Below are 22,291 nucleotides of genomic sequence, written 5' to 3'. Positions count from 1 at the left end.
TAGTCTTCTCCAGGGCTTCCTGGCCCACACCTGACGCCTCCCCCGTCCCCGTGCCGGCACGTGCAGTCGCACGCCTGCGCCCCGTCCACGTGCTACCTCTGAATTGGGCATGCTTTTCTCTGTTACTCTGTTCCTGTGATACGACCACTGTAGTTTCAACTGAACCTCCTGGCAGCTCACACACCTGCCTTTCTAGAACAGGGCCCCACATGCTTCCTGAGACGGCGCCCTTCTCTTTTTGAAGCTCTGTGAACTAGGCATTGCTATGCCGCTTGGACCTGTGAAACAGTCTCCATTTCCCAAATACCTTTATCTGTAGCATCCCTTCCTCTCCTTTAGCACCTTGCTAGCGGGCTACTTACGCTCCTCCAGGAGTGACCTCTTAAGCACATTGCACTCAATCACCTGCCTTGGGATGTACCAAAAAAAAAAAAAAAGCAAGCATATGACTCTGTTTGACTATAATGTGATGCTATGCTCTGCGCGATGATAGTATTGGAAATCTTCCATACAGATGTAAACACGCCCAAAGCTAAAATAAACTTCAACACCAAAGTTATTGTTTTATAGCTCAGTTAAGCTAACCATCGGATCCACTGTCTGCCTGTTGCCTTCCATTTTGGGGAGAAATGACAGTGCTGATCATTTTCTCACATCACAGATGTGTATCTGTAACTCATACATCTTGGGTTCTTGAGTTCTTATGCAGCTGGTTTCATTTTTATTTTGCTCACTCTCAAACCAAAGCTGAAGGATTCTCATTATTCTCCAAATACCAAATCATTTATCCATCTAAAATGAGGGATATAGAAATGAAGTTCCACAGAGGACAGGGTCATGCCTGTCGCCTTCTTGGATCATTTTCAGACACAGGTAGTTCTCCCTGTGCATAAGGATGGAGGGAAAGATCCAGAAAGTCTATATGAGAGAGAATGTAGGCAGTGGAGAACAATGTTAGTAGCATACAGAGAGGCAGATGCTGAGAAACAGGATCCAGGTTGAAGTGACTGCTGTGGTGTGATCATTTCACATCACTCTGTCTTAATTTCCATATCATTTAGAAAGAAAATAAAAGCTGATCTCTCTGAGCCTTGCAGAATTAGAAGCAACTATAATGCCTAGGCCAGTAGTGCAGGCCAGGGAAGGGAGGAGCAGAGCAAAGGAGGTGACCCAGAGATTCTACTGAAATCATCAGGAATATTCCCTGCCATGCCTGGCTCAGAGGGTCAACACTCTCCCCGGAGTTAAAACGTACTGTTACGTGCACCTTGCTGTATGTCCATGGTAACCACCCCACCCCCACACACACACATTTCCATTCTTTCCTTTTTTCCAGCATTCTTCATTAGTTTTAGAGCCAAGGCCGTCCCTGGGCAGGCTGCATAACCTCAGGTGTCCCATTGGTTCTGGGTTGGGGTCTGAAAACCCCAGAAAGGGCTCCAGTTGGCTCTCAGCATGGGGGGGGAGGGAGGGACACCCACACGGGAGTGGGCACATGTACCAGGAGAGAGTACCTGTGCTCTAAATGCTGAAGCTTTCCCCCGACTCCATCCCTGAGGGGCTGTCCGATTGTTCCCTGCGGCTCAGTCGTGCCTCAGTGAGTTCTTGTCGGCCTGCCCTTCCCTCAGACTTCCCAGCTTGAGGCCCGAAAGGGATCAGAAGGAGAAAAAACAAAACAAAACAAGTGTGTGTTATATCGGATGGTGGTGATCAGCAACTACGTGAATGTGACTTCTGACTAGGATGGGATGACGTTGTGTGTTTGTTTTAATCTCGTATTTCGTGCAGGGCTGGGCTGAGGATGTGGCAGGCATGGCGTATGCCCTACGTTCACTGCCAGAGGGGGCTCCCTGCCTGCCACAGGTGAGAGCCAGCTCTGGGGTGCCTGCCCCTGTGGGGGAGGGGGCGGGGAGGGCCTGGGGGGGAGGGCGGGAAGGACTGCTCCCCACAAGACTCCTCCCTCAGAATCCAGAAACCGCACTCCGTGGAGGTCTTTTTTTTTTTTTTTTTTTTTTTTTTTTTTTACCAGATCACCATTGAAATCACAACAGATCCAACCCTCATATGTGTCCATTTTTCAATTGCAAAATTTGGGACACTGGAGAATAATATAGCCCATAGAAACCGTATCTATATATGTCTGAAAAACTGGGCCTAGCCTTCATTCTGAACCTGGATGTTTAATCTGCATAAATATTAGCATTATATAAATTAAATACCAATAAAATGTAAAACATTGTGGTCAGTAACCAGGAAATGAAAACAATGTCTTGCTTTACAAAGAAGGCATTGAACTGTGGTCCTGGACATAATACATTCGTATAGTAATTTTTTTCAGAAGAATTTATCATGTTCACCCATGTGGTTGTATTTGCTCTTGCTTGTTAAGCAAAGGACATACGCCTTTGTGCCTTTGGCACACAATACCAACGCCCCACCACCAAGTTCAGAGCTCTTCTAAGACGTCCCTGCATCCAACCATCCTTTCTACTGTTGGTAGTCCATTATTACTTCCTCTCCATATCCGTGGGAAGCTCTTCCTGCCCCTTAACGTGCCAAGCCCACCCATCCCCGCCAGAGCCTTTCCGATGCAAGTACCCTCAAGAAGAGAAACGAAGTGTGGTTCATGGATTAACCCTAAAACTTTGATCAGAAAATAAGAATGATGTTAAAAAACGTTTCGTGCATGTCTAACGTATTCCACTGTTCTACAACTAGGTCTTGATAATCCAACCATTTTGGCTCCTGGGAGCTGCGGTCCAACAACACTCCCATACGGTTCCACCTCTGTTCCTAATGCCCTTTGCCTTCCCTCTTTTGGCAGTGGTCAGTATATATCCGAGCCGCTGTCCGAAAGGAAAAAGGCCTGCCCATTCTTGTGGAGCTGCTCCGGATAGATAATGACCGTGTGGTGTGTGCAGTGGCCACGGCACTCCGGAACATGGCCTTGGACGTCAGAAATAAGGAACTCATAGGTAGGTTTTCTGTCTCCCGGCATCCGTTCTTCCGTGAAAGCATTTCCTTCTGGGGGAGTGTCAGCGAGTCTGCGTACCGAGCGTGAGCGTTTGCAGAAAAGAGTGTGGTTAGACGAAGCCAGTGTTGTCCCGCTCTCCTTCCATCCTAAATCCAGGGCACTAACTGATCTTTGAGAATTTAGAGCAAAGGGAAGTTTGTTGACAATTGGAATCCCCACAAATTAAGAATAATCACAGTGCCCAGCACTTGATCCTGTTGCTCCAGTCTTCTGGATCTTTGTCAAGTTGTTGGCTTACTTACCGGGTGGTGAACCGAGAACAGCTCTAGGAAGGATGCTTCCTTCCTTCCTCTCTCTAGTTCAGTTTATTTTGGATGAGATTATACTGGCTCCTTTGCCTTATTTAGAAAGAAACAAAATTCTCTCCAAGAAACACTGAGAGTCTTTTATTAATGAAGCACTGAACAGGTAACATCTTCTCAGATTTATTCAGCAAATATTTATCCATAGCCAGCTTTGTTCGAGGCCTGTTCTGTGCCCTGAGATTTCCACCAATGAGTGAAACGGACAGAAAGCCCCTGTGTTTGTGGAGTTTAAATGAGAGAGAGCAAAGACCTACAATAAATAATCTAATGATATGTGTTAAGGGTCTAAGAGGAAAACAGAACTGATAAAGGAGGCTGCAATGAAGAGGTTGGACAATTTCAGACTAAGGTGAAATTCACACAACATAAAGTTAGTAATCCTAAAATGCACAAATTCAGTGGCATCTGGTGTATTTCCATTGTTGTTTAGCCACCACGTGTCAGTTCCCAAACCTTTCACTACTCCAAAGGAATAGTCCCTCATATCTATTAATGAATCTGTTTCTATCCTCTTCCTTCCAGCCTCTGGTAGCCAATAAGCTGCTTTTTGCCTATGGATTCCCCTCCTTTGGACTTTTCATATATACATATGCATACAGACATATGTGTGCATGTATACACGTACATACACATATATATGATCATATAGCGTAATGACTACGTAGAACATGACCTTTTGTGATTCACTTAGTGTAAGAGCCATGGTTTTAATTTATTTTTGTTATGTATTACTAAATCATAATTGTATGTATTTATGAAGTACAACGTGATATAACATTATGCAATGTGGAATAATTAAATTTCTCTAATCAGCATATCCTTAAATACCTCAAATACTTATCTCTTTTCTGTTGTTGTTGTTTATTATTTGGTTTGGGGTTTATTTGTGCCAGTACTGGGGCTTAAACTCAAGGCCTGGGCACTGTCCCTTAATGTTTTTCTCAGAGGCTAGTGCTCTACCACTTGAGTCACAGTTCCACTTTTGGCTTTTTTGCTAGTCAATAGGAGATAAGAGTCTTACAGATTCTTCTGCCTAGGCTGACTTTGAACTGTGGTTCTCAGATCTCAACCTCCTGAGTAGCTGGGGTTTGCAGGAGTGAGCACCACCAACACCCACACGTTGTTTGTTTCTGAGACCGTTTCACTCTGTGGCTCTGTGTCACTGGCCTTAAACTTGATATACTCTCAAATGCTGGGAAACCTGTACCACGACCCGCCTCCCGCCAGCTCAAAGCTTACCATTATTGTCGTGAAAACATTTGAAACTTTATCCTCTTTGCAGTTTTGTAATGTAAAATAGAGAATGCTGTGCAGTAAGTCTCATGAACTTTATTCCTCCCATCTACTGTAAATGTGTGCCCATTTCTCCCAACCCCCAGCCTCTGATTGTTGTCTTCTACTCTCTGATTCTAAGGGTGCTTTTGTTTTAGCTTTTATATATAAATGAGATCCTACATAATTTGACCCTTTCTGCCTGGTGTATTTCAGAGCAGGCCCTCCTCCAGTCCCTTCTCTGTTATCACAGATGATATCATTTCCTTCTCTTTTGTCTCATTAGTGTGCTATTTTGTACCACGATTGTATCCATTCTTCCTTGACGGACACTTGGGGTCAGCCATGCCTGCTCTACTGTGAATAGTGCTAGGAGCGTAGGCCTGGGCCACATGTATCTGCAAAGACTTATTTCAGCCCTTTGCATCCATTAAGTGGAACTGCTGGGTCCTAGGACAATTCTGTTCTTAGTCTCTTCATGCAATTTTCCATAATAAATGCCCTGAATTTCCTCCCCGCAATCAGGGTATGAGATGCCCATGTTCCTTTTCCCCACACTGCTTCTAGTATTTATTTCCCATCATTTTTGTAACAGCTATTCTGAACAGTGAGATCATATTGTGGTTCGATTTACATTCCTTTAGTTGTTGGTTTGCTTGTCAGTCAGGGCTCTTGAACTCAGGGCCTGGGCGCTGTCCCTGAGCTCTTCAGCTCAAGGCTAGCTAGCGCTCTACCACTTTGAGCTGCATTGCCACTTTTGGTTTTCTGGTGGCTAAGTGGAGATAAGAGTCTGCCCAGACTGGCTTTGAACCACAATCCTCAGATCTCAGCCTCCTGAATAGCTAGGATGACAGGCCTGAGCCACTGACGCCCAGCTTATATTCCTTTAATGATTAGTAATTTGAATTTTTTCATATGTCCAATGGCTATTTGTATGTCTTCTTTGAGAATTTATTCATGCCTTTTAAAACAGGTCATTTTCTTGCCTCTTTGTGTATTTTGGATATTAACCTAGTGTCAGATCAATGCCTCGAAAATAGTTTCTTCTCCTCCACAGGTGGCCTCCTTAGTCAGTTAATTATTTCCCTTGTTGTGCAGAAGCCTTCTAGTCTGGTGTAATTCCATTTGTCTATTTTTGTCGTTATTAGAGTCAAATTCAGAAAATCACTGTCACAAAAAAAATGTTATATAGCTAGTCCTTTACTTTGTCTTCAAGAAGTTATGTAGTGTCAGGTGTTATGATTAAGTATTCAACACATTTGTGTTGGTTTTATATATATACATAGCATGAGATAAGGGTCTATTTTTGTTCTCCATATTGATATCCATTTTAAGGTTCTGATTTTAAGTGTTAGGACATGGTAGCAGTGGTTGGGAAGGTGGAACGGGAATGGGAACTACACGTGAGCCAGTGGGCTCCAACCTTCAAGAGGCTTTGTGAGTCTGGCAGAGCAAATGGTGTAAGCCCAGCCAGACTGCCCCGCCCCCTCCCTACCCCTCTCAGTAGGCAGGAAGACACTTAGGCCCAGGCTGACTGATTCTCGGACAGGGATTAGTGCACAGGGACCTCCTGGGAAATGGCCTAAGTCCCCATTAGCCCCATGGGTAGGCATCTGGAACCCAGGAGCTCATTCCTGTAGGGTTGCTAAGCAAGGTACCGAGTCTGCAACCTGACCGCATGTGACAAGTGTCTCATGTGACTCAGCTCTGGAGCTGAGTGACAGGAAGCTGGCCCAACCACGGGACAAAGGCACAGCTCTTCTGCGTCTCTGGGGGGGATGGAGAGAAATGGGTGAACAAAGGGACCAGAGTCCCTCCGGAGACAGATCCCTGAGGAAGGATATACTGAGCCCCTCAGGATGCAGGAAGCAGGCATATTTTTTTCCTCCCATTTTACAACATCCATATGATCTTCCCATGGAAACTCAAGTAATTTTATTGGAGATCAAACTTCAAATCTGTGCCTCACAAATGCAATTGCACCATACTTACAGTGCAGAGTAAGGGAAGAAATAAACTTGCAATTTAGAGTTTATTTTAAATAGTTGTGAAGTTACTTAAATTAGGTCATTAGCTCAAAGGACCAAAGTTTCCCATCCATATACGCTTTTCTTTTTCCTCACACAGTCCTATCAGACAGGAGATCGCAGGGCTTCCAATAAAAGCCTATCTTTGCTCTGTAATGCAGGAAAAAATCAATAGCTAATCAGTCTACTGCACGGATGCTAAGTACTAGGTATTGTGCGCTTGTGTGTTTTATTTCTTTTGGTGGATTAAAATATAACAAACAGTGAGCTATCGATTGGCTTTCTAGCTTCTAGGCATCTCTTCTTTCTCCAAAGCCACTTATCTAGTACTCGGTCTGAGGCAGGAACATTTGGAGCTCCACAGTGCCCACGTTAAACACAAAGACTTTACTATCCAGTGCCACCACTCAGGAAATGGAGCCGCTCTCCTAGAAACGGGAGGAGAAATGTCTAAGCACAGGCTTTACAGAAACAGTCTTGCCTTTTTTTTTTTTTAACCTGAATGAAAGGAGCAAGAACTTTGTAAAACCTTAGATTCTATTTAGAAAAATTAAATTTTGCTGATACTTTCTTTGTTTTATTTCTAAATAAAATAAAGACTTAAACTCAGGGCCTTTCCCTTTCACTGGCGCTTTCCACTCATGGCCGGTCCTCTACCACCTGAGCCATCGCTTGAGTTCTGGCTTTTGGCTGGTGAAAGTGGAGATGAGTCTCACAGGTTTTCTTTCTGGGCTGGCTTTGAAGTGTGATTTTCATATCACTGCCTCCTGAGTAGCTTGAAATGTAAGCATTATACTTATAACAATATTGCTTAATGTGTTTATTTTAAATATTGTATCAAGGTAGCGACTTTCCATAGTAAAATGCAATACCACACTTCATGCATTTAAAACAAAAATGCAATGATGTGGAGTCAAGAACAAGGTGAGAGGTGGGCCTCTCAGGCTTTCTAGCAACTTTGCTTGAAAGCTGCAGTTCCTTCATCTGATCTTGTGGCTTAGGCGTCATCTGATTCCCATGACTTACAAGTCGGCATCTCTGTAGGAAATCCCAGATCTCATTTCCAACTGTCTGTCCTACGTCACCACTCAATGTCCACCAACTTCCCCCGACCCCATCTGCCAGGACCACTGTCACTCCCGAGTTCCCCCCGAACCCGAGCCTTCCCAGCCTTCCCCGGGACAGCCAGTGGTCAGCCCAGGGTAGACACACGGAAGTCTTCTTTGGCTCATATCTAACACACCGTCCCCTCCAGTCCATCAACAGACCCAGACGTCCTTCTGGAGTTATTTTCTCATGATCTTGTCTTCCCAGCCTTCTTCCTGCTTCCATTATCTGTCACCTGGGCTGTCGCCGTGGCTTCCTCTCTGGGCTCTCCCCAGCTGCCTTCGGCCCCTTGTTAGCCTCATAGCAACAGCCAGGGTGATCCTGTTCAATTCTGAGTCCAGTCATTTCCCCACCCCAGACACTGCAGACACTGCCCTGGCAGATAGACCCCGCTGCCTGTCACCCTGAAGCTCTCACCGTCCACAGGTGAGCTGCAGCCGCTAGTCCACTGTGCTTCTCGTACCACAGGAGACCAGATCCCGCCTCAGGACCTCTGACCTTGCCATTCTCTGCCACCCATCTTCTTCCTACAGGTATCCAAGCACACCACCCTCCCCTTGTTCAGAGTTTTCATCCAAGCGCCATCGGCTGGGCACCATACTTAAAATTCTGCTCACCTACCGTCCCTGCTTGATTTTTTTCCATAGTACTGACCAGCATCTATGACAGATCAGCCCAGCAGAGGATGATTCTGAATGCTGGGAAATAACAGAAACTAGCAGCTCTCAATCAGTCATTGGATAAATGCCCAGGTGTAGGATTGCTGACAGCAAACCAACAAAGCCCAATGAAACAAAAACTTGAAGTACACATGAACTTTCACCTGCCAACCTCCTAGGGTCATTCAAAGCCAAGTTCATTGGGGACCTCCCTCTCCTGTAAAACCAATACTCCTTGCATTCAGAGCCTTGGTGGGTAGCACCTACTCGTTAAGCACTCTTCTCATCTTTTGCACTTTTTTCATGGTGTGTCACGTCCTGCCCTAGTAAAGTCACAACAGAGAGGGGATTTGGTTAGGGTTAGGGTTACACTTATTTTTATGTCTTCTCATGCCTGACCCTTTAACCTGCTTACATGGGATATTCGGCATACATTTGCTGATAAGGTAAGTCACCTTGAAGAGCAGATGTAGAGGAGTAAGGTGCAAAGGGAATGTCTAAATCAAGCTCTTCGGTGGTGTGCAGGAACAGAGGAGAAACAGAGAGCGCAGATGCTCCCTCAAATCCACAACTCTCGGTAGACTCGATCTGAGTCTCTCCACTTTGGAAGAGGCTTGAGGTTGGGTGTGAAATAGTAACGTTTTCTGTTTGTGACTCAGTCACTGCCAACATTTTTCCTGGCAGGGGTGCTGGCTCCCTGCAGGTAGTGTTGGCAGCGTCCACAGAGCACCTTCCCTCTGCTTCGGTGGGTGCTGGCCACGCTCCACGTTTCCCAGTAGGCAGACGCGATGTCCTCCCAGCTCATCAAGCACAGGGCCCTGAGCTGAAGAACAGAGCTTGTCCCCGGCCCCACCCTTTCCAGTTGCCTGCCCTCCTGCAATCTGCAGGACTCCTTCCCTACCCTCTGTTACCACACGGACAGTTGGTTTGCCACATTTTTAATGACCCATGAGAATTGTTCTTCAACCAATTCCTACACACATTCATATTGCTCGAGCCATTTTTGGCGTTTGGCTATTCTTTTCACACCTTATCAATGAAGGGAATTTCTCTTTAGGCGGTGGCCTTCTCTCCCTGACCAACCTCAACGGGGAACAGGGAAGACGTACATTTTCTGGGGATCAGGTTGAAGCCATTTCTTACCCTAGGTACATGAAAAGATGGAAGAGAAAGAAACCCAAATTCTTCTTGTGTGTGCCCAGCAATATGAATCTATTGCACTAGTGAATTCATGGACAAAGTAAAGGCTGTTTCCTGTTTGAGAGTTAATGACTTTGTAAGCAGTAAATTTATTAAATTCCTTCCTACCTTCATCCCCAAAGAGCATTCAGATCATTCTGTTCAATTCTTTCTAGGAAATGAGAAAGTAAGGAAAGAATAATTCTTCCTAACTTCCTTTTCTCACCCCAATGTGTATTAATTGGATAAAAGACTTGTATTTACCACTCTTAAAGACTGTTTATAGACAAAAATGCTGGAATGTTTAAAGGGCAACATGAAATGTTCTGTACTTAGCTAAAATACAACCAAAACGTAAAAGTAGGAGTTCTATGACCAATAGAGTTTGTCCACAAAGTGCCAATGGACCCTTCCCCCATGACAGGTCTTTTCTTGGTGAGAAATATATTTTCCTTTGGAGAACTGGATTGAAGGGGTTGCAGAGAAGTCTTCTTTATGTTGGCCCTGCCCTGTGTGTTTCCTAGCTTCACAAACATTCCCCTTCATTTAGTTATCCACAGCTGATTTTTTGACAAGTGAATGTACCTATGGAATGTTAGACTTGGAATTCTTCTCTCAACCTTCGAAACGCATTTTTTTTTTTTTGCTTAAATCATCAAGCACTAAAGCATATTCCCTGAGGAATAAACAGACATCTCCAGCTATAACTCTGTGTCCTTGAGCAATCACTCTAAACGTTCATCGGAAAATCCTTCTTCAAGCTTTGTCTAAGTGCTACAGCCCACAGTTGAAACATATCCTGGCTATGTCCTGTATGTGTTTACAATGTCACGTTTGGCGTGCACTGCAAAACGGAAAACAGAACGCTGTCAAATCTTTGAGATTTGTATCCATTAACATAGATATTGTGTTTTATTACTTTCCATCTCATGCCAAAGGGTTGTGCATTTGGCAAAATCGCCTGGGGTGTGGGCATCACAGCTGGGCCGCAGACTTTTTGAACTTCCTCATTCCATGGTGCCATGAGCACCTCCTTCATTTATACTCTTGACCTTGATGAACTCCATCTGTGTCCAGAGGAAACCAAGGCTCCGGAGTAATCTACAAGCGACTCAGGAAAGCAGCATGGTGTTTTTATTCCTAGGAATGCATAAACCTCACTTTATTAAGTAGATAGGAGGAAATTTTAGAAACACACCTTCTCTGCTTTTCAAAACACATGCTCTTCAGTCCAGGGCAGATGTTGTTTTAATTAAAAAACCCGCAATTTCAATTAGTATTTGAAGAAGAAGCTTGATTTCCTAGTCAGGGTGATTTATCAGAGCACTCTGCGCTGGCTTGCTCTAATAACTAGGTTTCATAAGCCAGAGTCTAGCAGAAGGAAGGCTCTGTACTTTGGGCAAAACTTCCTATCTTTGGATTGGAGGCCTTGAGAGAGCGCTCATCTCTTAACCCCAGAACCTAATCTCACAAACACCTCCTTCCTTCTTAATTAACTTTGGACAGCTATTGGAGAATATTGGCAGCTGGGTCTACCAGATAAGAATTCCTAGGAAGAGGAATTGTAAATAAATCAAACAGCCAATAATTATTTGATTAAATAGGACTTTAATGATTCATTCTTTGGAAATGCTCCATGAGGGGAAAAGGCAAAATTGAGAAATGTCCAATGGATTCCAACTCGGGCCCTCAGCTTAAAAACCTCAAAGAACAGAAAGAGAATGAGAGAGAGACAGAGACAGAGACAGAGGAAGATACAGAGGGGTTATGTAGCTTTATAACTTTATTTTGATTATTTAAGCATTTGCTTTGTGTTTGGTCAAGTCCTTTCAGAAGAAATGTTTAGAGAAGATGATACATGAGAAATTAAGTCTCTCCTCAAAAACCCCAAGTCAAATCTTGGAAATGTAAACGTAGAGAAGAAGATTCTGTCAGATAATAGGTTTAGACTATATTCTATTCTGTGTGGGTGTCACCCCCTCCCCCCACCCCTGCCCCCGCCCCCCACGCAGCCATCGCTAGATATTCACATAAAAAGAAAGTCAAAGACCAGTGACCTAAATCAGTGGTTGTGCCATGGAGAATGTGTGAGGAGGCAGACATTAGAGACGGGAAGGCATAGCTAGTCCTCCAGGCTGGAAGCTTCAGGAGGGTGCAGTGTGGTGCCATCTGCAATCGTGACCACATGCTGGTCTGTGAGCGGCCCCAGCAGCAAATGCAGAATTGGCTCCTAAGCCTATAGGTCATGAAGAAAAGTTCCTCTTCTCCTACCAAACAAGAGACAAAGGAACATTAAGCAAGTGGAGAGGAGAAGCAATAACATCAACCCTGAAGACAAGCAAGGCCATGAATCTAGCAGCGGGCCCTCTCCAGGGGCCCTTCACAAAACAGAACTTTGGAAAAGTTCGGTGATCTTTTTCTCTCTCTCTTGCCCTCTAGAAAGTTCATGAAGGCTTACTGTCTATCTTAAAGCCCTCTTTTTAAATTTTTAATTCAACATAAAATTTTCCCATTTGATTTTGTGGATTATAGTGTCTTTAAGCAATGTCAGGTCAAATGAACGCTTTGAAGAGGGCAACAATTTAAAAACTGGCTTGTTTCCAAGTGTGCTGCACGTCCTTTGAATTCCACACTATTATCTTTCTTGCACTGAGCATGGGGCACAGAACAGGACTGGACACATGCGGACATGCGCTAATGTGCAGTATACTAATTTTAATTGGGAATTCGTAATAGTGCTACTTCCACATGGATGATGCTCAAGGTAGAGCAAAAGGTTAAAATCCCTGTGGTCGTCACCTTGCAATGTGAACAGTTCAACTTGCTTGTCAGAAAGGAAAGTTATAGCCATGAAATGGAAACTGGTCTTATTAAATTTTTAATTCAATATGGAGTTCAGAGACTAATATACTTAATGTCTGTGTGAGTTGGGTCCATTGTAAAAGTGACCTTATTACTCCGAATATGCTATAAACTCAGTCATTTTTAACTCTCAAGTCATGAACAGTTTTGCATTTCAAATTCTAGTGGAAGCCCTAGTTTTCCTCCTGCTCTCATCTTCCCAGTGGCAAACGAATTGTACACACTGCGCCCCACTGGGGTCCTATCTCAGGCCCTTCTTAATCTTCCCGTACACCCACTTCCCATGAACTATAGCCACCATCGCCCTTGTACAGGGGTCCAGTTAAGGAGAAATTGTGGTTCCTGATGTGGATGACTCAAATGAACCCTACTGCCTTTTTGACTCAAGAAATCTTACAGGGTTCTTAGTGCAGTAGTCATACCTTTCTTCTGATCCAGGCTGCACACTTCATCAGATGGGATATATATATATATATATATATATATATATATATATATATATATATATATATCTTGGTTCCAAAAATGCCAATTTGCTATTTTTCTCCTCTCTTCTCTGCCCTCCCCTCTCCTCCTTTCTCTGCCATTGTCTCTTCTGCTCTATTTCTTTCCTTTTCTCTCTCCCTGCCCCCATTCCCCCTCAACTCTCCTTTTTTGTCCTCTCTCTTCTTCACTTATGCACTGCATCTATGATGGCACCTCGGTTTTACTTCCAGTGCTCTTAATTGTTTCCTGTCACTGCAAAATAATCTGTGTCGTTGTGGTATAATTTCCCTTCTGCCTCCCATTCACTACTCCCATATATTGCAGCTCTCTGAAAATAACACGTCCACCTGATGTTTTTGTCAAAAACTATTTTTCTTTTAGCCTTTAAGTTCATCACTTTCTCTATGGGATTCTTAGTTGACAGCGTTCATCTTTCAATCACTCGAGATACAACATTTTATTGTCTTTTGGTATCCATTCAATTTGATAAAAAGTCAGTTGTTCTTGTTGTTATTCCCTTGAATATGTGTGTTTACTCTGTCTCTGGTTTTAAGATACATTGTCATTGCTTACCCTAATGTTTCTTCTACTCCATTCTCATTTTTCTCTCTTCCTGACACTGTAGCTGCATCTGTGTTACATTGTACAACACTATCACATACAACTTAGTTCTACATCTGTGTTACATTGTACAACACTATCACATACATCTTAGTTACTCCATTAAAGATTTTTCCACACTGTAGTTTAGTTTGGATAATTAACAGTGATCCACCTTCACATTCATGCTTTCTGTCAGGAGCTAGTCTCACTCTTCTGTAAAAGTCATCATGTAAATTATTCTTTTCTGATGTTTTATTTATTTTCTACAATTTCCATTTGTTCCTTTCTTATACTTTTCATTGTTCTGCAGAATGTGTCCGTTTTGATGCATATTCTCACTAAACTAGTTTAACATGCACTTTTCAGGGAAAATCCATTCTTTCAAATCTAACATCTGCATTGCTGTGGCTCTGCTTATTCTGACTATCTTTCCTCTTAAGAGTGGTCATGTTTTTGCTTCTTGTCTTACTATTGTAGGCCATGTAGATGGTCTTTAAAGACTATAATAGACTGAATTCAATAACGACTTCCTTCATATCCTCTGTTGGCTTAGAAAGGTGGTTGGTTAGAATGATCTAATGCAGATTTTAGATCACTCTGGGCTTTATTTAAATTAAGTCTAGTTTCAACTTCAGTCAGATTTAGCAGTTTTAAATGTATGATAAGTATTTAGTGGGTAGTTGTGCTTGAAAACTGAATGCCTATAGATTCCAAAGATGTCTCTTTGGATCACAGCCCCACTTAGCCACCAGTTTTCTGACCCACAGGAGATCTTATTTTTTTCTTTCTATCTCTTTCCTTCCTTCTTTCCTTTTTATATGATGAAAGTCAGCTGTGAACTTTTTTTGGATCCATTCATCACTTTTTCTTCAAGCTTTAAATAATGCTGGTTCCCCCCACCATGTGTATCTGTTGTCAATCCTTGCCATTCCTAAAATCACAGGCTTCTATACACCTAGACACTGTCCTCTCTGCCCTTGATGACACCATGCTCAGTCAGATACTATTCTTCAGCTATCTCCTCCATGCTAGTTTCTCCTTCTCTTCCTTCCCTAACATCTCCATATCCATTTTCTAAGAGAACTGCAGGCCCTACTCACTCACCAAGGTTTAAGAAATCTGACTTTTGCCCTTTCTATTTTTTTTATTTGGAAATGCTTAAAAAAGAACAGTCACATAATCTAGGCCAAGAGTCCATTTCCCTTTAGACAATGTCACCCTTTCCCCTGCTCTCTCCAGCATTTCCTTATTTCCTCCCCACCCCATCCACAGCCCGTATAGTTCATTTTCAACATAGTGCCCAGTGAGTACCACTGCTGCATTTGTTTACCCTTTGTCCCTCCATTTCTGTGCCTCCTTTTACATTCTGAAAGATAGATACACAAACAAACAAGACAAAAAGAAAAGAAAACCAGGAAAAAGAAAAAGAAACCACTTGTTTCCATTTCCTGGAGTCCATCTTGACAAATATTATTTCACAGGATCAGATGCACATAGGCATTGGGCCTTTCGGTCCCTTTCCTAGGCGTGTCCTCCTTTGTCCTAATGTTTGTCCTTTTTGAACTGTCACTTTTGTCTCTGTGCACTCTATATTTAGCAGTTGAAGTCTGGTGTGTAGAACACTCAGATCAGTCCATGTGATCAGGTGTGCTGGGGTCATCTCCTCGGTGAAGCTAGCAATACTCCAAGAAGAAAAATATACATATATACATACGTGTGTGTGTGTGTGTGTGTGTGTGTGTGTGTGTGTAAGAGCGGTGACTGCCTGGCATTGTGCAGTGTGACGACGGTGGCATACGTTGCAGTGTCTCTGTCTCCTTGAACACAAGCTCAATGAGAGCACCCACACTTACTCGTGTGCTGCTACAACCCCTCCCACCGTGGCTCTTTTGGCATCCAAGAGGTGCTTGCTAAAGATTGTGTGGATGCATGATAAAAAATGAAATCATAACGTTGTTATTCCAGAAGCCAAGGTTTTATTGTCATCTGTAGATTTTTCTAATTTTTTAAATCAGCTTGCAATTATAACGTGTGCCACAGCTGCTTTTACAATTGCTACCTGCTAATCGTTACCCTTCTGCTTTTCCTTGAACACACCACCACCGCCTACCCCTAAAAATAGATCTATTGCCTAATTTTTATTATGCAAACCAGGGTAGACCAACAGTACTTTTTGTGGAGCATGGTTCTTAACCTTGGCTGTACTTTGGAATCACCTGAGTTCATCTCCAGAGATACTTAGATATTAGGACTTATTTTAAGACTCCCTAAGGGCTTCTAAAATATTCAAGGTTGAGAACTACTGATGAGAGTCTATAAAAACCCATCATAGATTTAAAACAGCCTACTCATCTTGTAGAAACTGTCTTCATCCAATTTTGGAATCCTTTTTAATGATTGAAGTTTAAATTTAAGTATTTTTCTCTGAAACACTCGTTTGATTAGAGAAGACAGATTTTTTTTTTCCTCCAAAAACTTAACTGATCCAAAGTTCTTCTTATTATTGTATGCAATGGATAATTATCTCTAAATGAACTGCCAATTTAGCCAGCATTGCTACTAGTAGAATTAATTCCAGAAGTCCAAACAATATTTAATTTGTGGCATATATACATGTATATAGCGGGAATATCAAGTGATATAGTGAAGGTGCTGGTGATATCTTCCTTTAGGTGTGTATTACTGTATTGTTTAGGTAATAATGACAGGGGAAAGGAGGTTCAAGTGATTAGAGTGCTTGCCTAGCAAACATGAAGCCTGAGTGGAAACACCAGTAATATGAAAACAACATCTGTAGAACACGTCTTACATTCAGTACAAATGCATTATTTTTCTGATATGTTCAGTTCTTGGTTCTAGGTCTGTGCATGCAGACGTGCACATATGAATGGACAGCTGTTTATTATTCTCCCTTCCATCTATACCTGTGTGGTTTTCTCCGGTATACAAGAGGGATGCAGTACATGTAGTCTGTGCGTTTGCCTTTCAACCCATGAGGCTATTTCATCTTGTCCTCTCTTCCATCTCCTGAAATAAGGGCACATGTTGTATGCAAGGCATCTTTAGGGTTTGGTGTGGAGGCTGACTCAGACACTGGGAGAAGCTAATTAGTATGATTAGCTAATTAGACCTCGCTTTTTGGGGAAGGGTAAGAGTCTGTTAAATTAAAGAACAGCAGGCCAGATGCCACTGGCTCATGCCTGTAATCCTACCTACTCAGGAAGCTCAGGATCACAGTTCAAAGCCAGCTTGAGCAGGAAAGTCTGTGAAATTCTTATGTCCAATTAGCCACCAAAAAGCTGGGAGTGGAGCTGTGGCTCAAGTGGTGAAGTGCTTGCCTTGAGCAAAAAACTCAGGGACACACACACACACACACACACACATATAGAATGGCAGACATTCTGGAAACCCCAAGAGTAATTCTGCTGTTTCCCCTAGTATTCAGTATTGGAGTATTTTCCTTTTCCACTGATTTTCACTGTTAGTCCTGGATAAGGGAGAAGAGGTAATAGATTGGAAAACAAGAATGGTAGGTGGTGAATATCGGAAAATATGTTTGTTGGATGAAGAAAGAGGAAGCTGTTTCTAAAGCATGTTCGTCAGGGAAAATAGAAGTATTCAGTTGGCTACTTCCCATTATCTAAAGGACTAGAATTAGCGGGAAACATTTGAATTACAAAAGCAGAGGAGTTCTTCTAGGTCAATATTTTAATTATAAGTATGTGATTCTGTTCCTCTGGATTGGACAGTAACAATTTCTGAGTGGCAATCCACAAGAATGGAGCATTAGGCAATTAAGTCCAATTTGTAACAAAGCCCTTCTTAAATGGGCAAGTGACCTCCTAGGTATAATGGTAATTTCCTGCTCAGTAATCAGACCCCATAAGAAAGAACAGAGGAAATCAGCATTTGTCTTCTTTCCACTTCGACTCCAGGCAATACCTCCAGCCAGGCTTTCCATTTTCCCCTATGGATCCAAAAGTCACCTCAGTGAGTGCCATACTGAGACCCAGTGGAGGACTGGCAGTTGCTGGAAGGGAAGGCTTCCTGAGCAACCTGCAAACAAGAGATAGCAAGAGTAACAGCTATAATGCCTCCTCCCGCTGCTTAATCTGAAGCCCCCAGGACCCTTGAAGGAAATCAAGGGACCTGCTGGAAATGAATGCAGAAAAACAAATCACTAACTAGACGAATAAGGCATTTAGTCATTTGCTAAAAAGCATGACATTTCCTTAAGTATTCTGCTGAATTTTCAGGAATGAATCCTCTGCGTTTCTATTTTGCTTTGGTAAGTCAGGGAATGCTAGTTGTCAACAATGGAGCTGACAGAGGTAGGCAGACAGTCTTTGCATAGAGGATTGGCTCTCCCGGAAAATGGAGGAACAATGCCATGTCCCCAGGACCGCATGGTAGGGGAGGAAGGCTGAGGAGAATAGGGAGCAGGTGAGGGAGGTGCACCTGTCTACCCAAAAGACAGCTTCGAATGATCTCTCTCTCTTAGCATCCATCTGCTCTGCCCACCACAGGTGGTACCAGGTGAGCCTCTGTGTATTCTGAATCTTCAGGCTCAGAGATTTTCACGCTGTCCATTTGTTATCTCATCTCTGCTCACTTCCTCCAAATTCAAAGGCCTATAAAACGCCTTCCTTTCAACACAGAAAAGAGAAGACTCAAGTGTATAATAAGAGCCCCCTAGCAGGGCTGAAGTGTTTAGCTCTCTTCACTTGGAGGACGGAAAAGGATGAAATAGAGGAAAACACACCCAGGCCTTCCTGAAAGGCCTGTGGAGGAACTCGATTTCTCCTCCTCACCTTGTTTCTTCTAGTTCTGAGAACATTTCATGACATTGCTGATGTCTCTTGGGTCAATCCCCCTTCCCTGGAAATATCCTTAAGGAGAAATGTTCACATTCTTACCCAGGATGGCCTGACTTGCGTGGGTAGATTGAAGCCTGCATCAGTTAACTGAAAGAATCAGTGATGGTGAATTATTAACAGAATTATGAGAGCAGAGGGTTCCAATTTGCTTTGATTAACTTTCTAAAGACTGTCTCACCACTATTAAATACACACACACTTTGCATTTTAAATTTTAATCTTTCCCAATAGTATAGTTTCCTGTGTGGCACTTTAAAACTGTCATGTCACTCTTTTTAAATATATCCAAGCACTCAGCAGGACCCAGTGAGTTAGCATTCCCCGTCCTCTTCTTTGATAACAGGTGAGCAAGCTCTTTATTGTCAGAAGTTCTCCATCAGTCCTTTGCCTCTTCAACACAGGACCTTTGAACATTCTCCATAAATCCTGTTCTGATTAATGTATTTTATTCTCTAAAGGATTTTCATGATCTTTTTTTTTCCCTGAAAAATATACACAAATTTAAATCCAATGTTTGATCTTTCTTACAGCAGCAGGTTATAAGTTAAAGTTTGTCTTATGGATTAAGTTATCACTACAGATACTAGCAGAACATAATTGACCACAATAACCTGCATGTCATCAATCTCGATTTAAAATATTAAATATAAAAAGTAAAATTGTATTGGAAATGCTTCCTTTAGACAGATGAGCCTTCTTTTTCTAATCAATTTATATTCAAAAAATGAAAATTGCTTCCTGCTTGAATAAACAAAGGTTAGATTCATTCTGTTCTCATTTTGGTTATTTTGTTGGTATAGATTTATATACTGAGACACATGGAGGAGTCTACGGAGAAGAGAATACAGGGCTTCTCCTTATAAACAATGCCAATTGATTCTTTGAACTTCTTTTAAATTTAATTTCAAAAGTCCCACTGGGATCAGTAATCAGAAGTTATTTTTCATTATCTATTAGCTAACAACTTGATTTAGACTCCCTTCAACTTTGTGGAAAGTAAATAATTAGGAAATACCGTTGTTGGGAAGACAAATGGTCCGTCTTCAGAGGTGCTCCCTCAGCCATCAGTGATCAGTTATGTACATGTCAGAGGAGCAGGCGGAGAGGCGAAATTGGGAGATAGTAAGCAGGGTTTCCTGTGGATGGTCTTGCGAAGGAAAGTTGAAGATCAGAAGAGGGTTTGGCGAGCCTTTGAGCCATAAATGCCCCCTGACAAGCTTTCCAGGGCACACAAACTCCATTTGGAGTCCACTGACTCGGGGAAATCTGACCTTGACAGGTCCGTGATGTCCTTGAGGTTGCTCACTCATACCCACAAGCCGTACCCGCCTGTGCCATTTGCGGGTTGCAGATATCCATGGGGAACTCACCACAAACAAGAGAAGACAATTATGTGGAGGCAAGATTTCAGGATTGCACCTGGTGCCAGTTAAGACTACAGTATGCATTCTACGCTAGATCGTAATTTCTTATCTACACATGGAAGATCATTATTGGGATGATGAGCACGGTGTTTAAAACTTCCTAGGAACCAATTAAGTATAATGAAATCTGGCTTTCATGAATCAGTTTCATGATGACTGTACTGCGAAGAGGAAAAATCCTGGTACAGAAAGCAACTTGCCATGCACCAAACATGGGGACATGGTTGACTTTGTTACAGTAGGGAACCTGGGATGATGAAAATGAGGAGGAATAAGATTAAACCCAGGTAAAGAATTCAGATGTTTCTGAATTGTCTGCAATGTCTCATATGCAGAATCTAGACCAGAATTTGAGAAAGGAACCAGCAGGACAAGGAAAGATGAAGGGGGGTGGGGTAAGATGACTATGATAGAAGTACTTTATATGTATATAACAAAACAAAACAACGAAGCCTATTAAAATTGATTGGAATGGGCTCAAGACAGAGCACTAGTTGGAGTGAATTCAATCCAATGACATTAGATGCATGCAGAGAAATGTCATCCTGAAGCCCTTGTTTACAATTAATACATGCTAATAAAAAAGAGAAATGAAATGCATTTGACAAAATTCAAGAAACCAAAAAAATTGGGCTTTTTCCTCTGAGCACTTTGGCTTGAGAGCCTTTTGCACCAACAGGAAGGTCCGCTCTGGCTGCTGGCTTGACTCTAGAGTGCGGGGAGGGAAACTCTGGAAAGGACCTAAGGAAGAAGGGAGTCATGGAGGCTGCATTTCTGAGCCTAAGAAAGGGGATTGAGCTGTTCTGGACAGAGGCTGTAGCAGAGGGTGAAGGAGGCAGAACTTTTGAGAGTCAGGCTAGCAGGACATACTGATGGGAGAACAAAGCCTGGTACACCGGAAAAGGGTCGAGGAGGGCAGGGGCAGAAGTAGGAAGGAGTTCAATTCTAGATGAAAGTTTGAAATATCTGTTAGGCATGAAAGGGCAAAGCCGTATAGAAAACCAAACATATTCGTGTGGAGCTCAAGACTAAAACATTACACACCAATGAAATAAGGAACAGATTGTCACGGGCCAGTTATCTTATTTCTCTAGATACAAAGAAAAAAATCTTTACGAAACCTCATCTTAATAAAATGCCTAGGCATATGTAGACAGACATTTCATGACTCATGAACCAAAGACAGATTTCTTACACACCTTTCTTCGTCTTTTTTTATTTATGAGCAAAAAAGAAAAAAGGGAATGTTTCTTTGAGAAAAATCTGAGAGCAAATTCTATCACATCGTTTTAGGATGAGCTCTAGGTTTTATTGTGAAGTGTTTTGAAGGTCGTCTCAAACTTGTTTAAGGGCAAAATTTAGTCATGAATCAGTGCGTGTGCAAAAGTGACAGCATTTTCACTTGTTATTTATCCCTGGAGAAAACAGGGAGATTCACAATGGCTGGTCAACAGGGACTGATGAGAAGTCGGAATTTCCGTCCATTTGTGGTGACTTTTGTGTTGAATGATATTTGTTTATTTTTACTTTTAAGGCTCATTATTCTGGATGGGGACATTTGGCTTGTAATATTCATCTATCAAGGCACATGTGTGTGCATGCGTGTGTGCATGCATGTGTGTATGTGTGTGCGTGCATGTGTGTGCATGTGTATGGACAGAGTCATCCTTCTCTTATTTCAGGGACTTGTACCCCTGTAAACAGGACAATATGCCTGTTCACACTATCTTGATGAGTTTTCCCAGTGGCAGAAATTATTTTAGAGACCCATACATGAAATGCCAAGTTATTTCATTTGTGGAGTGCATTATAATGAGAATAAGTGGAAATGCTTTTTTGCTGGTGTCTCTGTAAATGCAGCGGGGGTAGTGACCTCCCCTCCACAGACGCTGTATGAAATCCACGCTTGTGAACTTAGCTTCCATTTTTCAGCCCTGTGCAGGTCTTGGCAGGAGACTCTGTCAGCCATTTAGAAGTGCGAAGAGCCTGCAGAGAGGCAAAGGCATCTAGGAGACATAAATCTAATTGATGGAGAGCCATCGGAGACAACCTTGTCATCAAGCTTGCCTTACTTTCTATGGGAAAAGTATATTCAAATCCTTCTGTCTTTATCGGTTCCTGAAAAGTCTCAATGACAAAATTACCATACCTAAACCAGAGCTTCTAGGATATTCTTTCTTATAAACGCAATGCTTTTCCCCTCATTCATTTGAGTTTCCTATGGCTGAATGAATTTCTTATTCATGCACATGTGGACAGACAGACAGACAGACAGACAGACATATATTCCTGTGTATACCTCAGGAGTTTTTATTAGTAGCTGAATTTTTGTCCCCAGCTATTTTCAGAGATTAATGCGGCTCACAAAGAATGGGAAACCAGAGTGGTGTGCCTTCATCTTCCCAACACAATTAGCAACGCGTTTGCTTACAGCTGAGAGCCAGCACTGTGTGATG

General features: G+C 42.5%; 1 protein-coding gene across 2 annotated transcripts in view; it reads left to right on the top strand.

Annotated features, from left to right (window-relative positions):
• The window catches only part of Ctnnd2 (catenin delta 2), a 716,561-nt gene that overhangs the window by 625,828 nt on the left and 68,442 nt on the right, over positions 1 to 22,291 (top strand). Inside the window, exons 16-17 of one of the 2 annotated variants that reach the window (XM_048368208.1) lie at positions 1,789 to 1,863; positions 2,825 to 2,975. In XM_048368208.1, the coding sequence (XP_048224165.1) occupies positions 1,789 to 1,863; positions 2,825 to 2,975 (226 nt within the window). The remainder of the gene's footprint in view (positions 1 to 1,788; positions 1,864 to 2,824; positions 2,976 to 22,291) is intronic. The other variant, XM_048368209.1, reaches the window with a different exon arrangement.

This window comes from Perognathus longimembris, chromosome 19 (assembly GCF_023159225.1).
Source record: "Perognathus longimembris pacificus isolate PPM17 chromosome 19, ASM2315922v1, whole genome shotgun sequence".
Classification (NCBI taxonomy): domain Eukaryota; kingdom Metazoa; phylum Chordata; class Mammalia; order Rodentia; family Heteromyidae; genus Perognathus; species Perognathus longimembris.
The sequence above is the reverse complement of the archived record's forward strand: the minus strand, read 5'-3'. Positions and strand labels throughout refer to the sequence as shown.